The sequence below is a fragment of the Lepisosteus oculatus genome, chromosome 4, assembly GCF_040954835.1.
Source record: "Lepisosteus oculatus isolate fLepOcu1 chromosome 4, fLepOcu1.hap2, whole genome shotgun sequence".
Taxonomy (NCBI): Eukaryota; Metazoa; Chordata; class Actinopteri; order Semionotiformes; family Lepisosteidae; genus Lepisosteus; species Lepisosteus oculatus.
This window is the reverse complement of record NC_090699.1, coordinates 46,954,632-46,978,582: the sequence shown is the minus strand read 5'-3', so window position 1 is coordinate 46,978,582 and position 23,951 is coordinate 46,954,632. Positions and strand designations below refer to the sequence as shown.

General features: G+C 38.5%; 1 protein-coding gene across 1 annotated transcript in view; it reads right to left on the bottom strand.

Annotated features, from left to right (window-relative positions):
- Positions 1–23,951, bottom strand: part of stab1 (stabilin 1) — a 77,493-nt gene that overhangs the window by 1,074 nt on the left and 52,468 nt on the right. The window contains exons 52-67 of the mRNA XM_015347182.2: positions 18,219–18,305; positions 17,618–17,764; positions 17,115–17,171; positions 14,303–14,513; positions 13,674–13,823; positions 9,761–9,865; positions 9,154–9,261; positions 8,857–9,050; positions 7,726–7,870; positions 7,494–7,627; positions 7,146–7,308; positions 6,452–6,558; positions 5,890–6,009; positions 5,286–5,438; positions 4,799–4,903; positions 32–190 (exon numbers count right to left, since the gene is read on the bottom strand). Of these exons, the coding sequence (XP_015202668.2) occupies positions 32–190; positions 4,799–4,903; positions 5,286–5,438; positions 5,890–6,009; positions 6,452–6,558; positions 7,146–7,308; positions 7,494–7,627; positions 7,726–7,870; positions 8,857–9,050; positions 9,154–9,261; positions 9,761–9,865; positions 13,674–13,823; positions 14,303–14,513; positions 17,115–17,171; positions 17,618–17,764; positions 18,219–18,305 (2,145 nt within the window). The remainder of the gene's footprint in view (positions 1–31; positions 191–4,798; positions 4,904–5,285; positions 5,439–5,889; positions 6,010–6,451; positions 6,559–7,145; positions 7,309–7,493; positions 7,628–7,725; positions 7,871–8,856; positions 9,051–9,153; positions 9,262–9,760; positions 9,866–13,673; positions 13,824–14,302; positions 14,514–17,114; positions 17,172–17,617; positions 17,765–18,218; positions 18,306–23,951) is intronic.

Genomic DNA, 23,951 nt, shown 5'->3' with positions numbered 1-23,951 from the left:
TTTGGTGGTTTAGAAGATGTTAATTGCAAACCTTGAAATAGTGAAACTGGAATCCCTCGTTCTTGTGTTTAAAGTAATAGTACAGAAGACCTCCAACAATTACAGTGAAAAGGACCACACCCAGAACAGCGGCCACAGCGGGACCAGGAGACTTGGACTGAGTCTGAGGGTCTTCTGTGTTGGCCAGAGGCTGTAAAAACAATTACATGTTCTTTACTGTGATGGTCAGGAGTTGATTTGATATGGATGGTTCATTGTTGTGTTTAGGTCCCATAAGATTATGTAACATTTATGCTCCCCATGCCTCATAAAATGAGCTTAAGAATATACAGTATATTTATATTGGACTCCCTCCTCTGGCCGTTTTCCACCAGTTGATTATTTCATCAACCAATGCACTAATCAAGCTCCCAAGGCACTCTCTATACCCAGTAAACATAGGTCTAACCTCACCCAAGGAGAAAATCAGGCGCTCCAGTCTCTCCGCAACAGGGATGATATCGTCATCAAACCAATGGACAAAGGAGGTGCTGTTGTGGTGTGGCGTAAGGATCTATATATCTTTGAAGCCTCTAGACAACTAACTGACACTTCTGCCTACCTCCCTCTCCAACAGGACCCTACCACTGACTACCAAAAGGAAGTGGTATCCACCATTTCTCTTCCTATCAGCAGTAATGAGCTCCCCCAGGAGGCAAACCGGCTCATCATGGAACATCCACAGGTATCTCAATTTTACCTCCTCCCCAAAATCCACAAACCGGACACCCCTGGACGCCCCATCGTATCAGCATGTAACTGTCCAAGTACTTACATCTCAGCCTTTCTCGACAGCTTCATGAGACCGCTGGTTGAAGATCTTCCCTCATGCATCAAAGACACCAACCACGCGCTCCAACTTTTTAATGATTTCCAATTTCAGGGTACCGAATGCTACATTTTTACCATGGACATCACATCTTTGTTCCCCATAATGACGGCCTTACAGCCCTCAAGCACATGCTGGACAAACGCACAGTGCTTGATCCACCCACCCACACCCTGGTACGCCTTGCAGAATTGGTCCTCACACTGAACGCATTCTCTTTCAATAATATTTTTTACCAACAGGTCAGTGGAGTTGCCATGGGCACCAGAATGGGACCCAGCTATGCCAACATTTTTGTCGGCTGGGTAGAAGAACGCTTCTTCGCTTCCTACACTGGCTATGTTCCTGACCTCTACAAACGATATATTGATGACTGTGTCGGTGCCGCCACATGCTCCAACGATCAGCTTGAGTTCTTCTTGCACCATTTCATCAACTTCCACCCGTCCCTCAAATATACGGTTAACATATCTTCCACCACTCTTCCGTTTCTAGACATCCACTTGTCTATCAACCACCCCCGACTGTCCACTTCAATTTATTACAAACCCACGGATTCACACAGCTACCTCCTGTACAGCTCATTTCACCCCAACCACACTAAAAACTCTCTTCCTTTTTCACAGTTCCTTAGGTTACGACGATTATGCAGCGACGACATTGACTTCGAGAACCAAGCCCTCGAAATGTACTCATTTTTCATCAACAGAGGATACCCCAGCAGTGTGATTGACAGGGCCCTTGCCCGAGCCAAAAACACCCCCCGGACCATCAACCCGACCAGGAACTCCCGCCGTAACAACCGCATTCCTTTGGTGCTTCCTTACCACCCTAACACACTTCCTATCCCCAGGACCATTAACCACAACTTTTCCATCCTACAGGATGATCCCTCCATTGGGGCCCTCTTTTCTGATCGCCCTATCATCTCATATCACCGACCACCTAATCTGCGTAACCTCCTTGTTCACAGCTCCCTTGACCGCCGTCAACAACCGTCCACACCAGGCACTTTCCCTTGCAACAGAGCTCGCTGCACCTGCAAGTACACAGCCACCACCACACTCATTCAAGGCCCCTCAGGACAATTCCGGATCACCCAGACAGCATCTTGTACCTCCAGCAACCTTATTTACTGTATCTCTTGCAGTAAATGCCCAGCCATCTACATTGGAGAAACAGGAAGGAGACTCGGAGACCGCTTCAGAGAACACGTCAGGGCTGTGAAGATTAAAGATCTCTCCAAGCCCATTGTTTCTCATTTCACCTCTGACGGCCACGACCACTCTAATCTCTCCATCTGTGTTCTCAAAGATGGTTTTCCGAACTCATACACCAGAAAGACCACCAAAACTAAAATTATTCTGCAGCTAGGATCACACATTCTCCCTTCCCTTAACGACAGACTACTGTTCTTTTAAATTTTCTCCATTCATTGGAAGTTTCATTTCACACCTCTCTGCACCCATTCTGACTTCACACCTCTTGATTGCCTCTCTTTCTGTCCCCTGCGCCTGCCTCTCACTCCTCCTCCCTCCCAACCTTTGTTCTCCCGCTACTTTACCTTTGCCTACTGCCCTGTCTCTCTCACACCTGAAGAAGGCTCCATGGCCGAAACGTTGTGTTCTCTTTCTTCTTTTTTTCAGCATGGAATAAACCTATAACTTGTTCCTTTGCAGCCTACGCATGCTGACACAGCTACCCACCTAAATTACTACAGTATATATATATACAGTCTCCATTGCTATTCTTACCCCTAATGAAATAGAAATGAAAATAATGAAATAGGAACTGAAAACATTACAAAAAAATCTACTGAATGGAAATTGTCTTACTTAAAAGACTTTAAAAATGTTATGCTGTAATCTCTGTAGCACAGCACAAGCAAGGTCATTGTTATCACTGTAACTATCTTATCACCGTAGCTATTGAAATAATGACAGCGTATGACTTGGCAGCACTCCTTATTTCCTAACAGAAAAAAGAAATGGAAAAACTATTTTGATTTCTACAAGCTCATCAGTCTTTCACCCATTTCACCCTCAAGCTGATTTAATAACCTTGTTTCAGTGTGGTTTGCTAATTTTTGTGCATCTCTCTCTTATAGCTGTTAGCTCCTCAGGCTGCTACTCTGCTCTGCTCTCCTGCAGAGTCCTGTTCACTTACCTTCTACCTTCATAACTGGTCAAGGGACCACAAGGAATTTATAAGGAGGGACAAAGCTCTAGACAGAAATGCTCTACATGCTTCAGATTATTCATTTTTTTTTTTGTGAACAACCATCTTGAGTATGAATCACAAATGGATTAAGGGTTGGCTGTTGAGATTGCCTTTGGAGACTATTTATTTATTTGGAAGTAGTTTAGCTTTCTTGTTCACAGCTCCCTTGACTCCCTCAACAATCATCCATACCAGGTACATTCCCCTGCAACAGAGCTTGTTGCATCACCTGCAAGTACACATCTAACACCACACTCATTCAAGGCCCCTCGGGACAGTTTTGGATCACCCAGGCGAACCTCTTGTACCTCCAGCAACCTCATTTACTGTATCTCTTGCAGGAAATGCCGAGTTATCTACGTTGGGGAAAGCAGAAAAGGAGACTAGGAGACTGCTTCAGAGAACATGTCAGGGCTGTGAAGATTAAAGATTTCTCGAAGTCCATAGTTTCTAATTTCATCTCAGACGGCCCTGATCACACTGATCTCTCTGTCTGCGTTCTCAAAGAAGGTCTCTTAACTTTCATAGCAGAGAGACATCAAAAACAGACATTATCCTGAAACTTGGTTCACACCTTCCCCCTTCTCTCAATGACAGACTTGTTTTCATGTAATCTTCTCTATTCACATGCAGGTTTCGACTTCACACCTCTCTTCACCACTCTCCACTTCGCACCACCTGTGTGTGGCCTCTCTGCCTCTTTCCTGTTTCCACATCCTCTACTACTGTGTCTTTCTCACACCCGAAGAAGGCTCCACAGCCGAAACATTGTTATTTCTTTCTTCTCTTTTCAGCATGGAATTAACCTATTACTTGTTCATTATTTATTTATTTGTTTATTTATTTATGTGTGCAGTTAAAACATATTTATCTATTTAGATCATAGTTCCATTGGAATGTCCATTTTTGGCCCAGCTTGACCTGGTGTTGAAGTTCATGATCCGCCCTTATATTAAGCATTAGCATTGAGAATAAACATTAAATTTAATTTTCATTTTGCATTTACTGATCATGACATGTTGATTGTTCATGATTGTTACACTAAATTCAATTGAATTGATTTGTTGCATTTGTGAATCTAACTTAAAATTTTGGATTGTGTTTATGATGCTGTGTTGCACTGAGTAAAGTTGAAATAGTACAAAACTGCTTTGCAAGCATTAATGAACTTAGTGTAAAATAAAAGTGGTGATGTTTATTTTGTATTCAATTTGCAGTTGGATTGCATGTTTAAATGTTTTTTTTGTTATGTATTTTTATAATCAGTCTACATATATACAGTAGTTACTAAGGGTTTTTAAATATATTTTTATATATATTTTAATGTTGGATTGTTTTGCTTTGGATCATTTACTGAGTTATATAATTACGTAATCAGTACATCTGCCTTGCACTGCCCTTGTTTTCAAAGTTACAGAGCCTCTGAAGTTAGCAGTGGATTCAGCAGTATCATTAGCACAAAGATCACATGGTGACATTGCAAAAATGTTGGAATGATTCATACAGCACATACATTGTACAGGTATGCTATGCGTGCACAGGGTACCAAATTGGATTTGAGGTAAAATGTACACTATGCATGGTTTCATTTCTGTAAAGGATTGTACTGCATATAATAAACAATAAATACAAGATATGGAACCTATTTAACGTTTTTACTTCTTCATGTGCATATTTTTGGAATCTATTGAAAATACTAACAATACTCACTGGTACAGGTGGTGCCCTCAGTGGCTTTTCAATTACATGGATGATTCCATTGGTAGCTGGGATATCCCACTCTATGATCAGCTGTTCATTTATCAGTTTGGAGCCCTATAGACAAAAGACAGTTTCATAGTAACACTTCACTAAATTATCATCTGCTTTGATTACCTGAATGCATGTTTAAAAACCTCATAATATTCTTTCCTAAGACAGAAGGTGCAGTTTGTTGCTCATCGTAGCATGGCATTGTAATAAACTAACCGGCTACGACCAGCCAGCAGTATAACAGATTTAATAGTGTTGTTCTGGTTTAGCTTTGAATTTTTAATATTGAAGTTTTAATATGTCTATAGATACAATTTTCAAAAACGAAAAAACCTTTTCACTTAACAATACACTCAAAACTTATTAAGAAATTATTAGTTTATACTCTTGCATGGAAGTTCTGTCCCCTGTGCAGACAAAAAGAGGAATGCACAGTGATACTTACATTTGTGAGTGATCTGCCTATGAGGCTAGTGCCTGCCACAGAGAGGTTGTAACCCAGTCTAGAAGGTATGACTTTGCCATGGGATAGGTCAGCATAGAAAGTGAAGCTGTTGTTAACAGAGACATGATACTCCAGGTCCCTCCAGGATAATGTCTAGGAAAAGTATTTAACATTGTCAAAGTATTCATCATAAACCTCTGACCTCCCAGGATGAAGCTATGGTATTTTCCTCTTCAGTGAATTTATGCACTGTGATCAGTGCAGTCACTTAGTGACTTGGTGTGTTAAAAGAAGAACCACAAGTTCCCCTCCCAAATGATAGCTGGAGTGTGGTGAGCGCACTGGCAAACTTTGGCTACCGTTGCATCACCCTGGTGGGGCTACACATTGGTGATGGTAGAGGAGAGTCCCCTTTGCCTGTAAAGCACTTTGAGTGGAGTGTCCAAACAAAGTGTAATAAACGTTTAATAATACAAATGTATTATTATTAATAATTTTTTATTTCAAAAGCTATCAGAGATCTAAACTTTGATTGCAGGATTGAATCCAGCTGTTATTTAAGCCAGTCAATGTCCATCCTTAAAAGCTACACCAAATAAGTTACCTCATTTCCTCCAAATCCAGTATTTGCAGGTACAAACAAGGTTTCAAATATAGATGCATTGGAAAGAAAATTGATAAACTCTTCTCCCTTTACAGATGAATTGGCATACTCCAACAATTTCTAGAAAAAAACACAAGAAGAAATTAAGGACTGGAACTTTCAACATCCTTTTTACATAGCTTTATAGACATGGGTATTTAAGTAATACAATAATTGTGGTATCTATTTCTACCTAAATGGTAATCCATGTGCTCCTATCCACCTACTTTCTAACCACTTTTTCAAATTCAGGGTTTCGGGGGAGCCAGAGCTTATCATGGCAAGCAGACATAGACATGCACATACTCATACCTGGGTCAGTTTTTCCAGAAGCCATTTAATTTACTAGTATTTATTTGACTGTGGGAGGAAACCGGAGCACTCATAGGAAACCCATGCAAACATGGGGAGAACATATAAACCTCCACACAGACGACCCCCCAGGTCTAGAATTAAGCCTATGGTCCCAGAAGTGCAAGGCAGCACATTACAAACATTACAAACAGTAAAGATGAATACTCACAGAATAAAACAGTGAAAAATTAGCTTGGGTAGCCACTACATTCAGAAAGTTTCCATTGCAGAAATCTCCATCACCTATGTATCCATTTCTACAAACACATTTCACCTCTGGAAAAAAAGAGTATAGTGATTTACATTTCACTCTGCACTTGGAAAAGCCTGTAGGTTAGATTTAAATATCGATTAATGGTTGATGTCCGTTGAGTAGATGAAAGAGGTCTTTAATAAACTAAATCTGCCACCAAATACCAGCTTCACGGTTGGCATTTGGCAGGACAAAATTCTGGGCCCTTGCTTTGAGCTTATGAAGCACAAACCGAACAAATGTGCTTTTACAATACCATTTTTTTACCACTGTAGCAATTGTTTTGTGCGCAGTGTGCTTCTATATTTTCAGAAAAGGACAGCATGTTAGTACTGCCCCTGGTGGCATTAAAGTGATTACAAAGCACGTTTGTGAGAATATACCCATATCATTCAAGATTTTCATTAATAATAATTTCCAGTTTCAGAAAAGACTAGGTCATACTTTAATTCCACTTACTATACATGCATAAGTAAGGTTTAATGTTTGTCACTAATAAATTTTAATACCACAGAATAGGCAGTAGTCCTTCTAGTTCAGATTTTTGTAAAGAGTTTTTATCTTCCTGTTATTCCTAATGAATTATGAGAACAAAATAACTTTCCAATACCTTTAAGTCTGAAGCAGAAAGCATCATACTTGTTTGATTCAACTGGATCTTTGTACTCAACTATTCCCACATGGTTATTGCCACATTTGACAGAAGGGAATGTGATTGGATACCCAACACGTGTGCCATCTATCCAGCCAGCAGTGCATAAATGGAAACCAAGCTTGGAGTAAAAAGAAGATAATTTCACACTGCATTAAAAAAATGTTTCAGATGGGCAAAACAAAATTAACAATTTTGGTGTATAACTTCCTCTAAAACAATAGTGTGAAGCACACAAAAGAGACAGAAAAGCATTGTGACTAAAGAATCATGTGATACATGACATATTTAAATGCATTAATTTACCTGCTGTGCTGCAGACATTTGAGAAAATGTTGCTAATGTAGCTCCTTCAGCCTGGCATGCAGCCTTAGCTTCAGTGTAGTTTAATTTGTACTTTCCTGCAGTAGATCTTAAGTGAAACACCCCAGCAGTTCTTTCTAAAACAAAGATAATTTCAGATCAGAAAAGTCAAGACCTTGGGACAGAAATAGGCTTATCAGAAAAATTCCCATATTTTTAGGCAGTGATTCCTCACCGTGAAAATGCACATCAGTGCAGGTGGCTTCAGGGTGGCAGCCTCCATTCTCCTCCTCACAGCGATCAACAGGTGGAACAGCCTTTTCCAAGCACTGAATGCCATTTCCCACATAACCTACATTACATTCACATCTTCTCTCATTCTGTAAAACAAGACAGGCACAGAAGTGAAGCTTCTAGGGGATTAGTCAACAGGGATTTCAAAAAGGTACTCTAGGTCTAGCTTAGAGATCTTTCAACAATCAATTGCAGTTCAATCGATTGCAATATACAGTAAGCTGTTTGCACCTTTACCTGTGTCAGTAGTTACGTCTTTTGTTAAGTTTCACCCATATAGATTTTGAAATGTATCCTCTTATTTCAGTACTGTAGCTTGCAGATTATTTTTGATATATTGCCTGAACCCAGTTTATATTCATTCTTGTGATTCTCCCCCAGCTATGTTTCAGTTCCTCCTAAATATCAGAGCTACTGTACATGTTATACATTCTTGCATTCATCTTTTAAAACCAAACTTATTCGATGTGTCGTTTGATTTATATTTGCTGTTAGTATTGTCCGGGTTTTCCTGATCTCAACAGAACTGACATATTTTAAGCTTCCATTTCCCTACTTTAAATACTTCTCAGCTACTTTACACATACTCTTCCCCTGGAAATCAGTGTTCATATGCACCCTGTAACGCTTCTACAGGTCTTGATACCCACAATGCCTCTAAAACTTAACACCACCTTTTACACCTTTATTCTTTAGACCACATGTTAAATCTCCATATTTCAACTTGCTGCAATGGGCAAGTCAAACTGATCAAATCCCTGAGAAGACACTTTAGATTTTCTGCTCCTAACTTTACAAGCACTGTTGTACATATTATCTAAACAAAAAGAAAAACAAACTGTGAAAGTTTATTTGCACTAATTCTATGCTTATTAAATGTTGCTAGATAATTGAAGTGAAAATGTGGCTTCTTAACACTACTTACTGTATGTGTTCAGTTAGTATGTTCAGTTCAATGTAGTAAAGAGTTATTTGAATTAACTGTGTGATTTATTCTAGAAAGTTAGTATTAAACTGTTTCTGTAAATCATATGCTGAGACCATTGCCAATGTCCTACACTGAATCGCTTACAGGACCAGTGAAAATGCACGTAGCAAAATCATCACATCCACCATTGTCCTCCTCCACACATCTGTTAATAGCCGAACAGGAGTAGCCGTCCCCAGTATAGCCCAGCTTGCACAAGCATGTGACATTGACATCTATCTGAGTGCAGTCAGCATGCTCATGGCACACTCCACTATTATCGCTGCAGAAATCTGGAGCTGTTCATAAAACAAAAACAAAGGTGTCTTTAGCGCATTTTTTCTTCTTTCATCTCCTAATGAAATGCTTGCTTTAAAGTAGAAAATTAAAACAAAGTTTTACCAGTGCAGTTTCTCCCATCCCCCTCATATAATGTATCACAAACACAAATGTTTCCAGGTTGGCAAACTGCATTAGGATCGCATTTGGGTTCACAAATAGGCTTCATTCCTACAAATTATTAAAAAAAAAAGATTTTAACATTTAAAATGCATTCCAATCTTTATTTATTAAATAATAAAATGTGTTCCACCACTGCCTCTCCATTGAAGCAACTATGCTGATCTACAAGCATAATAATAGCTCCTTAACCAACTATAAAACATCCCCACACCAGCTGGAACTGTCTCTTTTACTATTATTTCACTCTTGGTAAGTTAATGACTTCCTAAATTTCAAATTCAAACACCTACTTCGATTTACAGAGAAAATACAGAGATGATTTTTGGCAGAGAGTTTATGTTAACACAACTTTATTGTATATTTCTTGCAACAACCTGTCTGTATTTATATTATGTTATATTGTGTCGCTAGTAGATTCTACTGCTTTTATGATCTGTCACTTTTGACTAAACCTCCTGAGGAAAGATTTAGCTGCAGAACATCTCAGCAGACACGCCTTACTTCCTATTCAGTAGAGCAGAATTACACACCCTATTTGTCTCCTTACCCAGTTTGATCTCACAGCGGTCCCCATTCCATCCCTCTTGGCAAAAGCAGCTTCCATCCCCCTCAAGGCCTTCATCACACTTGCCATTTTCAGCACATGTACATTCTGAGACCATGAAAACCATTTGGTTAGGTACACAAGCGCTCTTGATGGGTCCATAGCTTTCTGAATGAAAAGGCTGGAGAATCTGTGCATGCAGGCATCCAGTGTAATGGCCATCTACTGAACTACGTGAGCTGACAGTTTGTACAACCTGATGCTTCATTTATCTTTGTAGGTAGAACGTCTTTTGGTTCCTACTTTTTATTGACTCAGCTTACACTTACACATTCCTTACCTCAGGTGGCTATTGTAAATGAGTCATCTGTGCTTGGATGCACTCACCATACACAAACATTAATAATATCTCACACCATTATATATGATATATCTTACACCATGAAATATTGAAAATATTTCTGGTTGAGTCCTATAAAAAAGAAGAGTGAGACTAAGTGACCTTCTGACAGGGATGTGTGCTTAAGCCAAGGCTCATTTCAAGCTGTTCACTTAAATACATTTATAAAAGTATTCACAGCAGTCAATTGTTTTTAACTCATAATGATATTTTTGATAGGAACTGAGAATGATAATGTTGTTTTGATTAGACAAACCATGAGAGATGACCTGGAAGACACTCATACTACGAAGACAAACTCCTTGGAACTTGGACATTTTGACACTTGGACAAATAAACCTCAAGTAACAGGATTAAAAGATTTAAGGAAGATTTTCACACTATATTTCTACAGTAAGGTCAAACAAAAGGATAGAATCAGCCTGAATCAGGGGTGCTATCATAGTGGATGCCTTCCTGGGAGAATTGTCATGCTTAAGCATAGAAAAGGTGCACAGACTGTGCAGCTCTACAAAGAATAATAAAGTGAACTGTCATCTGCTGATATTCAATACACTTATCGTGACAGATCACATTATTAGGGGATTCTGTTGTCACTGTAGGACATGGTAAAACCAGTAATACTCAAAGGAATCCACATCAATCAGGAAGAGGTTAGTGACAGAGGGGCTGAAAGTTTTCTTGAGCTGCTACACTCAAAATATCTAAATCAATTTTCCTAAAGAAAATGATGTTGTTGTTGTTGTCATGAGAGGCTGGAACTTTTGTGATCTTTTAAGAGATGGAAGCCCATTTCATTGTTTTTTTTTACATGAATATTTATCTATTTAGAAACATGTATCCTACATGTGGGTTTAGCAACATGAAAGGGAATGGGGGTCTTAGCTAATTATGACTCTTGGTTAACAGTGCAAGGCTGACCAAACTACCTAACTTTCTGACCTTTTTAAACTATATATGTGAGGGAATTTACTAAAAGTTTGTATTATATCTTGTTAGCTATGTATCTTTTTACTAAGATTTTACTCAATCCATCCCAGCATGTCTGGTCTCAAGAAATAACATAGCCATATGGGGTCTTTACGCATAGCTGGCATAGTTCTCAGGGGAATGACCAGTGACCTCTCCTGGAACAAATGGTCTATTCAGCAGAAGGGGCTGCTTGTCACGCAAGCTGGCAGTAAAGAAAATATATGTACTGGTCAGCTTTCTAGAATGACCATATAAAGCCACAATGCAAGCAGAGAGTCATGTGGGAGTGTATCTTGTATCGTTTGTTTCACTGTATAAAGAGCACTGTAAGCATTGTCTTTTAAGTCTTGTGTCCCAACGCAAGACTTCCATATGCATATGAAATAAAAATGACTTTCAACACACAAACTCTCAGCTGATGAACTTTTTTTTTTGTTAACAAACTGTTACTGACCAATTATAAATGTATGTTTTTGTATGGAAATTTTGCTCATTTTCAAGAACAAAATTCAATTGCTGTCCTTAGGAAAGTGAGTGAGAGACAAGGTTAACCCAATACCTTTGTCTGTCCTCCTTTCTTTATTACAATAAAAAAAATCTCCACCTTGATTTACCAGAGTTGTATGGTTTACTGAGAAAAGGGTAAAGCAGGTATGTCATTTACTATATGAAAGTACATTTATTTAACTATATTGAACCTATGATTCTTTCTCTGTTTCTAAGGTTTTTTTATTCTAATGTGTTTATTTCAGAGGTCCTAGAAATTTTGATATATAGTTCGTTTTATAATTAAGTCAGTCTATGAGTCGCTGCTTAAAAGTGCTTTAACCACATGGTTGATCAGAAAACTGTTACTAAAAATGTAAAGATCTCTTGTCAAGCTGTAACTCTATCTCAAATATTGTTTGGCTGTATGCTGGCGTGCTTGTTACCAAAATGGAGTCACACATTGTTAAGGCATTTTGGTCGGATCAGTTTTATGAAAGGCAGATTAGATTCCAGTGATATTCAGTGTGTTCTTTTAGATTTTTAAATTTGGCTCTGGATATACTTTATTAACACAGCACAAACGCTATATAACACACATCTACAGTTTTATGCGAAAGTTTGGGCACCCCTTGCCAAATTAACATCTTTTGTTGATCTTCTAGGTGAAAAGAAGTTAACACCACCTCTGCAGCAAACACACTTAAACTTGACATATTTCTGCAAATCTTAATGCACCCTTCCACTAGTGTTATTTTTTTTTGTAAGGTCTCATAACTTAATTGACTCATTAAGCCTTAATCAAAGTCAGGTGATGACAATTCCAGAGCTTAATGAATTCTCTGACGCGTCAAACCACTCAGGGTGTTGTGCTTACACTCAACACCAGGGGCTCTTCTAAGCAGCTGACTGAGGATCAGAAAATAAAGATGATTGACTCTTACAAAGCAGAGGAAGGCTATAAAAAATATCTAAATGCTTTCTGCTTGCGATTTCCACTGTCCAAAATGTCATTAAGAAATTGAAGTGAAGGGGAAATGTCAATATTTTTAATATTATTCATTATATATTATTGAATATTATTCAATAATATTCAAGTTAGCTGGCTACAAGAAACGTTTGGAGGTTGTGATTTCTGCCAAAGGTGGTGTTACTAAGTACTGATTGATAGGGTGCCCAAACCTTTTCACATGCCACATTTACTATTTTTTATCTGTTATCTGTTAAATTCAGCAAATAAATAGTAACTCCATTAATATTTGCAGAAATATGTCAAGTTTAAGTTTATTCACTGCGGAGGTTGTGTTAACTTCTTTTGACTTAGAAAATCAACAAAACATGAAATTTGGCCAGGGGTGCCCAAACTTCAGGAGTTCAGACAAGACAACTATTTACTATCACCAAACTATTTACAATGCTGAGAATTCAACTATCTAGCTTATTCTGTTGCAAGGACCTTATCCAGCTGATTCTTGAAAACAAGCCCATTTACTTCAGCATCATGGCTGGGTACACACTCCCAAACATAACACTGTTGGATAAAGAGGAAGGATCACAGCTAGTGGTTACTTGAAATATGGCAGGGTATCAGCTTCAACAAAATGGTTAATGTCGCACACTCCCACAAACCTTTGTCTCTGGTTTGTGTTTCACTATTGATACTAAACAAGTTCACTGGGGTTGGCTCACAATGTTTTTGCACTGATTTTGGATACCTGAACCAGGTCCACTCATATTTCTCTGATCAATACTAAAAAGGTTCACAGCTGCCGTTACTGCAGGATTTTGATCATGAGTAGCTAGTATTTTAATTAATAATAACTGACGATTCACTATACATGTAAATACACTGAGCTGAGACTGCTACGGCCACAGAGTACTACTGACAAATTGTGTTCAGAGCTTTAGTTAATTTTGAATAGATAATTTGTGTGCACATTTGTAATAGTGTTTATGATTTTTTCAAAACAAAATTATTTTGATACAAATTAATAAAATTAATAAAATATCTCATTAAGTTGTTAATTATAATGAAAGAAAAAGGGAAGTAAAGGATACCTGTACAGTTTGGCCCATAGCGTTTGGGTGCACAGAGTTCACAGGCTGTCCCAGTGAAGCCTGCCTCACAAGTGCAATATCCTGTCCCATATTTCCCATCTGTACAAACTCCATGGTTGCTGCAAGGAGAATCCAGACCTCCGGGACACACTGCAACACCAGGGGTGATAGAGTATGACTTTGCAGTAAAATGCAGTTTGTATCAATGTCTTTTCAAGAAGTAAAGCATCCACATGAAAAAAATGAATTTCAACAACTCCTTGTGCTTGCTATTGAGAACAATTACCTTTTATTCATAGCACCACTCAGACTTCATTCCAAAAACAGATTGAGAAACATTAATGCTACATACCTTTCAGAAATATAAATTTGAATGAACTAATTTAAGTTTTAAAAACTGCCTACAAATCAAGCAGTAATATTAAAAATAATATTTGAAATAAAGAGAATGTTAGGACATTTATTTCTGAATTCAATGTTTTTTTCCTGCTACCCATTGAGTGGATAATTTGTTTTATGTTAAAAATAACAATATTAGTTCTAAAACTTTTAAACATAATACTACAGCTTAAAATTAAATATTTAAAGATGAAATACACGAACATTTAATGCAGGGCATTTGTCCTTACCTTGACAGTCTCTTCCATAATGGTTTTTGCAGCACTTAGGGACCCAGGTGACATAAACACATTCTTTCCTACAGCCTTCTGAATGAGTACGGAATCTCCCAAAGTGTCTACCATAACGATATGGTATGATGTCATCATCAAACAGACTGTATCTTCTTCTCCATGGTTGACTGAATAGGAAATCTTCATATCTGCATCTGTCAATTTCACCCTGAAAAGAATATGGATAAAAGAAGAACAATATTTCTGAGTTTAACAGGGGAAAGGCAAGCTGGATAACAGACAGGTGTCTGGTAACCGAGACATGCAGCCCTTGTCCTGGCATGCTAGAAATCCTCTTTGTCTTACACTGTAGGTCACCCTTTATCACTTGTTTTTAAAAGATTAGGAACACTGGGAAGTTATTAATTACAGTGACCCTGTTCCATGTCTTTGATTATTGACAATTCAGTGATAATCTGTAAACCTGCCAGACTGGTATTCTCCAGAACCCATGTTGCAACCCCCATCTTGGGCTACATGAAACAAAATCAACTCACCCAACAAAACAAAAAAATGAATTTCCACTAGGACTGTTTCTCTGCTCGAATTTTCCATTTTTAAGAAAGAGCTGAACAGATTTAGATAGATAGATGAGACTTTATTGATCCCAAAGGGAAACTGATGTGTTATAGCAGTCCAGCCCAAGACAAGCAAAAAAAAAACAGACATCAGAATAGACGGAAAATTAAAATACGTACAACAATACAAAATAAATATAAAATAAATAAATACATAGTCACTGTAAAAACAATAAAATATGTGCAAAATGTGCATATACAGATTGAGTGTCCAAAAAAAGGTATAATGCTGTCCATAGACGAGTAAATGAAGGGCTAACAGTCCTAGCCTAGGCCAGCATTATACACCCTGATAGCCGCCGGGAGGAAAGACCTGCAGAAACGTTCCCTCGAACACCATAGCTGGAGCAGTCTGTTGCTAAAAGTGCTCCGCTGCCCAATAACAGTCCCATGAAGCGGATGAGAGGTGTTGTTCATGATGGCTGTGAGCTTGGTCAGCATTCTCCTCTCAGCCACCACCTCCATGGGGTCAAGGCTCAGCCCGAACATAGAGACAGCTTTCTTGATGAGTTTATTGAGCCTATTTACATCTCTTGTCATTATGCTGCTGCTCCAGCACACAAGACCTTTCTTGTACAGGGTGTCAGTGTTACCAGACCACTCCAGCTTGTCATCCAGGTGTACCCCTAAGTACTTGTAGGACTGCACCCCCTCTATGTCCTCACCCTGGATGGAAACAGGGTTCAGCGGAGACTTATTCCTTCGAAAGTAACTTGACTTGAAAGTGACTTTGACTATGCTGAACTAAATAAAACGGCCTCACTGCTCATTCTGATCTAAGGGGGGAAAGTTCTAAATGTTTAAGCAATAGATTTTCTCTTTTTCTTATTATGAGCAGCCATGCGATTGGGTTGCTATAATTACGTGCTGATATTGTTTATGCTGTGATGATGACTAAAAGATGGGGTTGACAAAATAAATTGACCTGTGTTTGGGATAGCTGTCAGCTGGCAATTCTTTTTTATGGGGAACTTGAGTTGGGAGGAAGCACTGTGTGATTGTTGAGAGGTAGATGGAAAACTGAAATGCAGTATTACAATGGGGTGGTGTTTGGTAAATTAAGTTGTTTATTTCTAGTTGATGCTAGTGCCTCCCGCTCAGGTTCTCTATATGTCTGGTCCTTTTTAATTGTGCTCAGTGTTATATTAATTTTTACTGGCTTCATATATGGGAACATTTTGATTGCTTTACCAAATGTTTGGTGTTGTGGGAATTTATTTATGTTTTTGATGACAATGTATACACGAACTGTTAGGGGCTGATTAAAACTTGGAATTATTTCTGGCTTGGATTGTATTTTTCTGTGGGTGGTCTACAGAGAAACTTAAACTACTAAGTAAATTTAGAGATTTAAGGAAGGGAAAAGGAAGAAGAAAGATGGAAGATGCTTACTTATTTGATTTTCTTACTGTTTTTGTCCTGTTGGTGTGACAATGGTGTGACAATCTGGAAAGCTATTTGTGCATTCATTAAGCCCTCTGCAGTGCAGGCTATCGTTCTATTGATAGTATAGTGTTGTTTTATTCTTTTTTTAGCAAGTACCCCTCTCCTCCTACCAGCAACCCCCCTTTACACAGTCAATGAGCAGCAGGTGTAGTTTGTTAAACAGAGTCAGCGACTGTGAGTTCACTGCTTACAAAATCCTCATGTAAACTGAGCCATAGCTGCTTCTGTTGTTCAATGCCAGAAACTGTGACTTGCATTACCCTTGTAAATAATATGACAGTGATAGGGCACTTTTTACTTCTACTTTCAAAACATGAATCTGATGAAAAAAGTGTCTGGTGCACTTTGCATTTAAAATATAATTAAATGAAAAATCCATCGAACCACTCATGAAGCTAGAGCCTATCCCAGCAAGCAATGCACACAAGGTGGGATCCATCCTGGATGGGACACCAGTTCATCACAGGGCAGATACAGATGCAGACACAAACACAGACACTCACAGTCACACCAGGGCCAATTTTCTCAGAAGTTGATTAACCTGCTAGTATCTTTGGACTGTGGGAGGAAACCGGAGTACCCAGTAAAAAACACACAAACATGGGAAGCACAAACAAAGTCCATGCAGATAACACCGCAGGTCCAGAACTGAATCCAAGGCTCCACCGCTGCAATGCTAACCACTACTCCATCAAACAGCTCAATAAAAAATAAAAAGATGATTAAGCAAATTGTGTTATACTTACAGTTGGTACCGTTCCGTAATAACAGGATGGGGGATAAAGGCAGCTGCCACAACGTCCCTGAAAAGAGAAAATAAGTCTTTAGTCAATGTTGGTTTATCTTACCAAAAACCAAACCCTATTTGCATCTGGATTAATCAGTTAATCAATCTATATGTTTGAACAGCACTTATCACAAAAGGATCATCCCGAAGTTAAGACCAAAAAAGGAAAATATTTAAAGTACTGTAACCTCGGGAGAGAAAATAAAAAGGACTATAAAAGCCTTCTACCTTGAAATTGAAAGTGACAAGAATAAAGAAGAGCAACAACAACATCAATGCAAATATAAAATAAATATACTGTACTAAAAGCACTATCAAACAACAGGCACCTTTTGCAAAGGTCAATATTCTGGGTTATAAAAAAGTGCTTTTAATATTGTTGTAAAAACAGCAACAGAGATTTCGTTACAAAATGTGACAGTTCATTCCACTCCTCAAAAGACTTGAGAGATAAGGACTCACATAAGACTTTGTTTCAGTAAAATTGTCACAACGAGCGCCCAAATTCGGAGGTTCCAGGAGCTGATCAATCCCATGAGCGATTCCAACATCAAACATGATGTGTCGTTCAATAATTTTAGCATTCCCATCATCAACCAAAACATCTCCCTAAAACAAAATCAACGATTATTTAAAAAAAGACCTGAAACTTGATACAAAGACCTTTGTATGTATGTCATAAAAGCTGTTGAAAAGAATAGTTCTCTTTTATGTTTATACTGTCATATAACTTCACCAAGATGAATAAAAGTGCACCAATCTGTAATCCTGCAGAAGAAATAGACTTGCTTATATACAGTATGGAAATGACACCTCTTAATTACCACCCCCTTAATGAACATATGCGCACTTCTGTGATTCATTACTTCTGTGATTCATTAGAAGTATCAATTTTGTTCAAAGACAGAACATAAAAAACAAAGCAGTTTAAGAAATCACCTCCCACCCCCACTATGGGTGGCACCTCTTTGAAGAGTGAACATATGCACTTGATACCACAGTGCTTTTCAAGGGGGGTGGGGTGGTAAAGCAAATAAAAAAGACAATAATAATATGTACTTACATACAAATTCTTGTCACAACTAAATGAGATCGACGACCCATACATAGTTCTGAGACTCTGCTGATGAGGTAAATTCACAGCCAAAAGCTGTAAAAAGTAAAAAGGGAAAGGAAACTGACATTAGGTTTTTCTTTTATTTTGTGTGAGCATCCTCAAAAACAGAAAAAATGAATGTACACCTGAAGTTAATGAAGTTCTGTCCAATGAGAATCAAAAACAATTTCAAAAGTTGGATGTCTCCACAATACTTTACACTCTACAAACACTCTATGCTCCACAATAATTTAAACATTGTCAATGTTTTGGAATGAAATGGTCTTTATCATGACATACTGTACACATACTGTATCAGGATCAACACAGATCTTATATTTGCCTAAAATATATTGGTGTGATAAAGGCATTCTATTAAGATTAAGATTTCTAAATTAAACTAACAGAGAATTAGTCTGTTATAAATATACACAAAATAACTAATTGAATCATACAAATGAATAATTAATTTAAATATCTATTCAAGTGTTATAATGTGTTCACAACTCTTAAAAGGTAGAATAAATAACACTAATATTGGTAGCAATCACTACTAAAACATTCATTTACAAAGCTTAATTATGTAATATGTACATTGCAATTGAATATATTTCTTTAAATGTTAAATATCTCCTGTCTTACGATTGTCAAGGTCAAATACTGTATAGAGCTGCAATGTTTAGCTGTTCTTTGTTTAATGGTCTTTTGTTTTTAGCAAAACAAAAATAAATCGTTGAGGTGGAGTTCACTAAAAGGTAGAAAAGATTAACTGGACACACATTTTCTCTGTTCTAAATTATTTTTTATTTCAATTAATATTGGGGCATATACTGTATAAGCCTTCATTGGGAGATACAACTTTGACTACATAAGAATCTTATATAATCAAGTATTCATTAATTGCTGCTATTCCACATGAGAGAAAGACCCTTTCATAAAGAAACAATCATGGAATAAAAAAAAATCAATTTGGCCGAAAATGTATCTTGTTCAAGAAAATTACTCAAGTTAACAAAAGTATCTTCTCTTATCAGTACTCAAGTTTTAGAAAGTAAAACGTAGCCATTCTTTCTGATGTTACCATTACTTTATTATTTACTTACTTATTTTTACTACTTTTCCCAACCTTTTACAATTATGCTTCATTAACTGATGCTCTGTTATGCCTCGTTCTACTGTACATAGTGATGAAAATGATTAACAGACTTTTTCGAGGTACAGAGGTTAAAATCTCCCATAATGAAATTGGGACCGTCTCTACCACCCTAATCGTGTTGGCTAGCTGTTTAAATTGAACCTTTTAGCTAAAGAACAAATGGCAAATACCTCCATGTTTCTTTAAATTTGCTAGTGAGTTAATGAAGGCTGACTTTCATCACTCGCACTGATAATAAACAGGGGTATATATTACGGTCTGTGGACATTAATTCCCCAACTTGAATGTAAACGCACCATACAAAACGGTACATTTCTACTAATATCATTGCTATGTATTGGATAAAAGCTATGTATTCTTACTATATGTGTTTAAGATGTATATGTAATGCTTGCATTTCTCTGTGCTCCGACTTTACGTCCCCTAAACACAAAGCTTCCTCACAAAATTCACAGAGCAGTCAAGAAACACAGACTACGTTGTTGGATAAACTGAACTAATTTTACTCTAAACTGTATAGGATTTCCCTATTAATCAAATTTACAATATTTAATTCAATGTAATACTTTAGCAGAATAATGAAATAATTTATAATGTACGTAAACATTCAAGTATTTTAATATTGCTTTTACCATCCCGTGCATTACATGTAATTTTTGTACGTGATACACCATGGTAATTTTTAAAATTCCGAGCATTTCTAAAACATTTCAAATAAGGTTTAACTACATTTACGCGCTCAAGTTAACTAGTCATTAGAGCGTTCTGTTTATTCTCGAAAATGTGAATGTAAATGTGACATTCCGTTGTCATGTCCTGGTCCTTATTATTAATGTAGGAATACTTTGATTCTTACAAATATGTTGCACATGAGCCTCAAAGGAATATTTACGTCCTCCCAGTCCCTATTAATCCTACCCATTATTTCTTTTGGGAAATAATTCCCACTTAACATCAATGTTTTACGGTACACATTAACGACGTTACACCTGGACCACTTAATTCCCGGGTATTGGTGTGCTTTCTGAATGGTTATGTTTTTTTTTTTTAAAAAATACGTCAGTATACCAAAGGTAACAAGAAACGAGATGCTTTTGGGAAATGTAGTGCAGTACATTTTTTCTTAACCATCGTACTTAAGTAAAAGTCAAAGTAAAAAAAACAACACTTAAGTAAAGTACAGATCTTGAAAAATGTACTGTAGCGCATTCGCCCGGCGCTACGGCCGAAGAGCGCCCGGCTGGGGTACACGGCGAGGGGCAGGACGAGAGTAGTAGTGGTCAGGGCGGGAACTAGGAAAGCTGACCCACTGTCTAACGGGAGGATTCGTAAATAGTTCCCTGGTTTCGCACCCCTGTTTTGCTTGTACCCAATTCACACCCTATACCTGTGTAACTACCCGAATAGACCTCTGTGTGTTTCCTCTCTCTCCCTGCTGCCGTGCGCGGGACTGCAGGCTGGCTGGATGTACCGAAATAAATAAAGCGCTGGTGTTCACTCCACGAAGTCTGAGTCACTGTGTCCGTCCTCGCCGAACACGAGTACTTAAGTTCTGTAGTGAAGTTCTAGTTACTTCACATCAGGGGCCTACCTAATCAGTCCAAAGTTATTTAAGATTTGTTTTCCTTGATGGCGCTACATGATCTGCTTTTTAATGTTTCTTGTTTGATTTGTTTTCATTGTATGTGATTTGCTTTTGCCTCGTGTATCTTTTTGTTTTTCAACATGAGATGTTACAGGCGTCTTGGGTTTTAAGGAGCACAGTTTTGCTTCCCGAATACAAGTGTTTCTGGAACGCAAGGGGCAGTGCGCGCGTTTGCTTGTAGCAGCTCGATACATGCTCGACCTGTAGGAGTTAAGCAAGAAGAGGTTTTAAAATTTTTCCTGTAATCAAATTACATATTTTGGAATGCATAAATAACATTAAGATAGTATTGACGGATAGATGCGAGTGTGCATTTTACAGATAACTATTCATATCGCCTCTAAACGCCCTGCAGTATTTTTAAGTGAACGACGTTTACAGAGCTAAAATACATCCAAAATATGTATTTGACGCTTTTAGCAGATCATTCTTGCAATGAAAGCTACGATGAATTGGTTAGCACTGTAATGCGACTATACCAATTAAGTGTCAAGTCTTGTGGGAAGTAAGTCACGAATTTCCAAATGAGGTGTCTTTTGGCATCAAAAATAGAATACTGTAACGCAACGGGGGCTCAAGCGGGCGCCCTTGCCGCATCTGGTCGGCCCCATCCCGACTGGAGGCTCGAACCCGGGACTTCCGCGTCTCTCTGCAGCGACCTAGCCCTGTGAGCTAAAGAGAGATCTCTCCACAGCCCAGTAGCTGTGGTCCTGCTATCACAGGGAAGGGCGGTGACGTCACCCGCTCTGGTACGCCGGCTCTTACACACAGTGCTTGTCGGCCGTAAGCGTTACACTCTCCCCCGCTTAAATCGCCGTCCCCGGCGAAGGGCTATCCCATCCCGCTTCTGACACCAATGTAACGCAATGGGGGCTCAAGCGGGCGCCCTTGCCGCATCTGGTCGGCCCCATCCCGACTGGAGGCTCGAACCCGGGACTTCCGCGTCTCTCTGCAGCGACCTAGCCCCGTGAGCTAAAGAGAGATTTCTCTACAGCCCAGTAGCTGTAGTCCTGCTATCACAGGGAAGGGCGGTGACGTCACCCGCTCTGGTACGCCGGCTCTTACACACAGTGCTTGTCGGCCGTAAGCGTTACAATACTAATTTCGTGGGTTTCATACAAGTTTAAAAGCATCATGAAGGATCAAACAAGATCTTCAGAACTTAATGTATTAATACCTTTGCAGTTTGTTTTTGCCTTACTCGATATTACCCTTGGGGCGAGGAATTTACACCAACCTCTTAAACCCATAGTTCTTCTGGTATGTTATGCAAAGTCCGCTGAATATTTAAAGGCAAGGTAAACTCTTCATGGTATTTTAAATACAATATTTCGGACGGATTTTGAATCTTGCATTTTGCGTTGTGTTCATTGTGTTTTGCAATAAAATATTAATTTCAGAGTAACTCGTAAAACTACTGAACAATCTAAAAGCAAGCAACAAGTGAAAATGAGCTCCTGTGTGTGTGTAAGAGAGAGACAGTATGTATATACTGTATAATGTATAAGGCTCTGCTAATTCTGATGTTTGATTATAGCGCTCGAGGATTGGATTGTAAATTGGAGGGGTGCCACTATGCTGGCAGGACAGTTAGTAAGAGCCCGGGGCACCCACTTTTGCACAGGTCCACCCAAAAATCAGATCCTGGCTGCGCCTCTGATTCACACACCTCGAAAACAGACCATTTATTTTACAATTTAAAACTTATTTGTGAGCTTCTATTTATAGAAAAGTCTTTAAATCTAATCTTAAAACCTTTAGCATTTATACTGTTAAGAGATACAGAATGCCTCATCTTTAGATATGTGGACCCTTTAAAAGTATTCAGACCTTTTCTATGGTGTCCCATTTGTACGTTTGGGGGCATACAGAGACACAAACATGACTACCAGAGCCAGTTTTCCCAGAAGCCAATTAATTTTGGAGTGTGGGAGGAAACCCAAGCAAATACAGGGAGAACATACATCGCTAAAAGAGCAGAATTCAGATACTGATATGAAAGTTGATGACTTTGGAGCACCTGTGTGCCAGGACCGAGATACCTGTGAGACCAGTAAGGCACATGGCAGAGATGTCTGTTTGTACATCAACAAATGCTGGTGCAACACAGTGGTCATAAGAGAAAGGGTTTGCGAGTCTCACAAACGCTTATCAGTCTCACTGCATCCATTTTACCTTTCTAGAGCGTTTCCTCACAATTTTGTACCTGTGGTCTACAGTACATTCATCCTAAAGCCAATACAATTATGGTGGTAGGGAAAATCGCCCGACACTCCTAATTTCATCATGGGAGATTTTAACTTCTGTATCTGGCAAAAGTCTGTTAATCATTTTCATCAGTATTTCCAACAAGGCATAATAGAGTATTGAAGTAAGAGACAAGATGTAAAAAGGGTTAACTTAAGTCAGTTCTGCCTGAAAATTAGACTTCTAAGCAACAGGGGTTTATGGCAGGAAAGGGGGTTAACTGATAAGGATTCCAGATGCGAGCTAGGAACCCCCTGGGGGCGTAATCTTAAACGGACCATTTGGCCAGGGTCTTTTAACTGGCCAAATACCATGACCCCCTCCCCTTACCATAACACCGAATGACGTCTGAAGCAGCAAGCAAGGACTATATAACCTAAAAGTTTGTACTGGCACATCGAACAATACTTCGGTTTTGTTGTTTCTTGCGGGAAACAAGACTTCGGCTTTATTGTTCCTTGCATGCAATAAACTCATCTGTTTTACTTCATCTCAGGATCCAGAACCTTATTCTTTCTGTTACAACAGTATCAATTAATGAAGCGTACAACTCCACTGCTAAAGCCTAACAACAATGTGGTGTATTTGGTTCTGACCTAAAAAACTGCCCTGAAGACATGTAGAGTTGAATGCAGGGTACTTTCTGTACAGT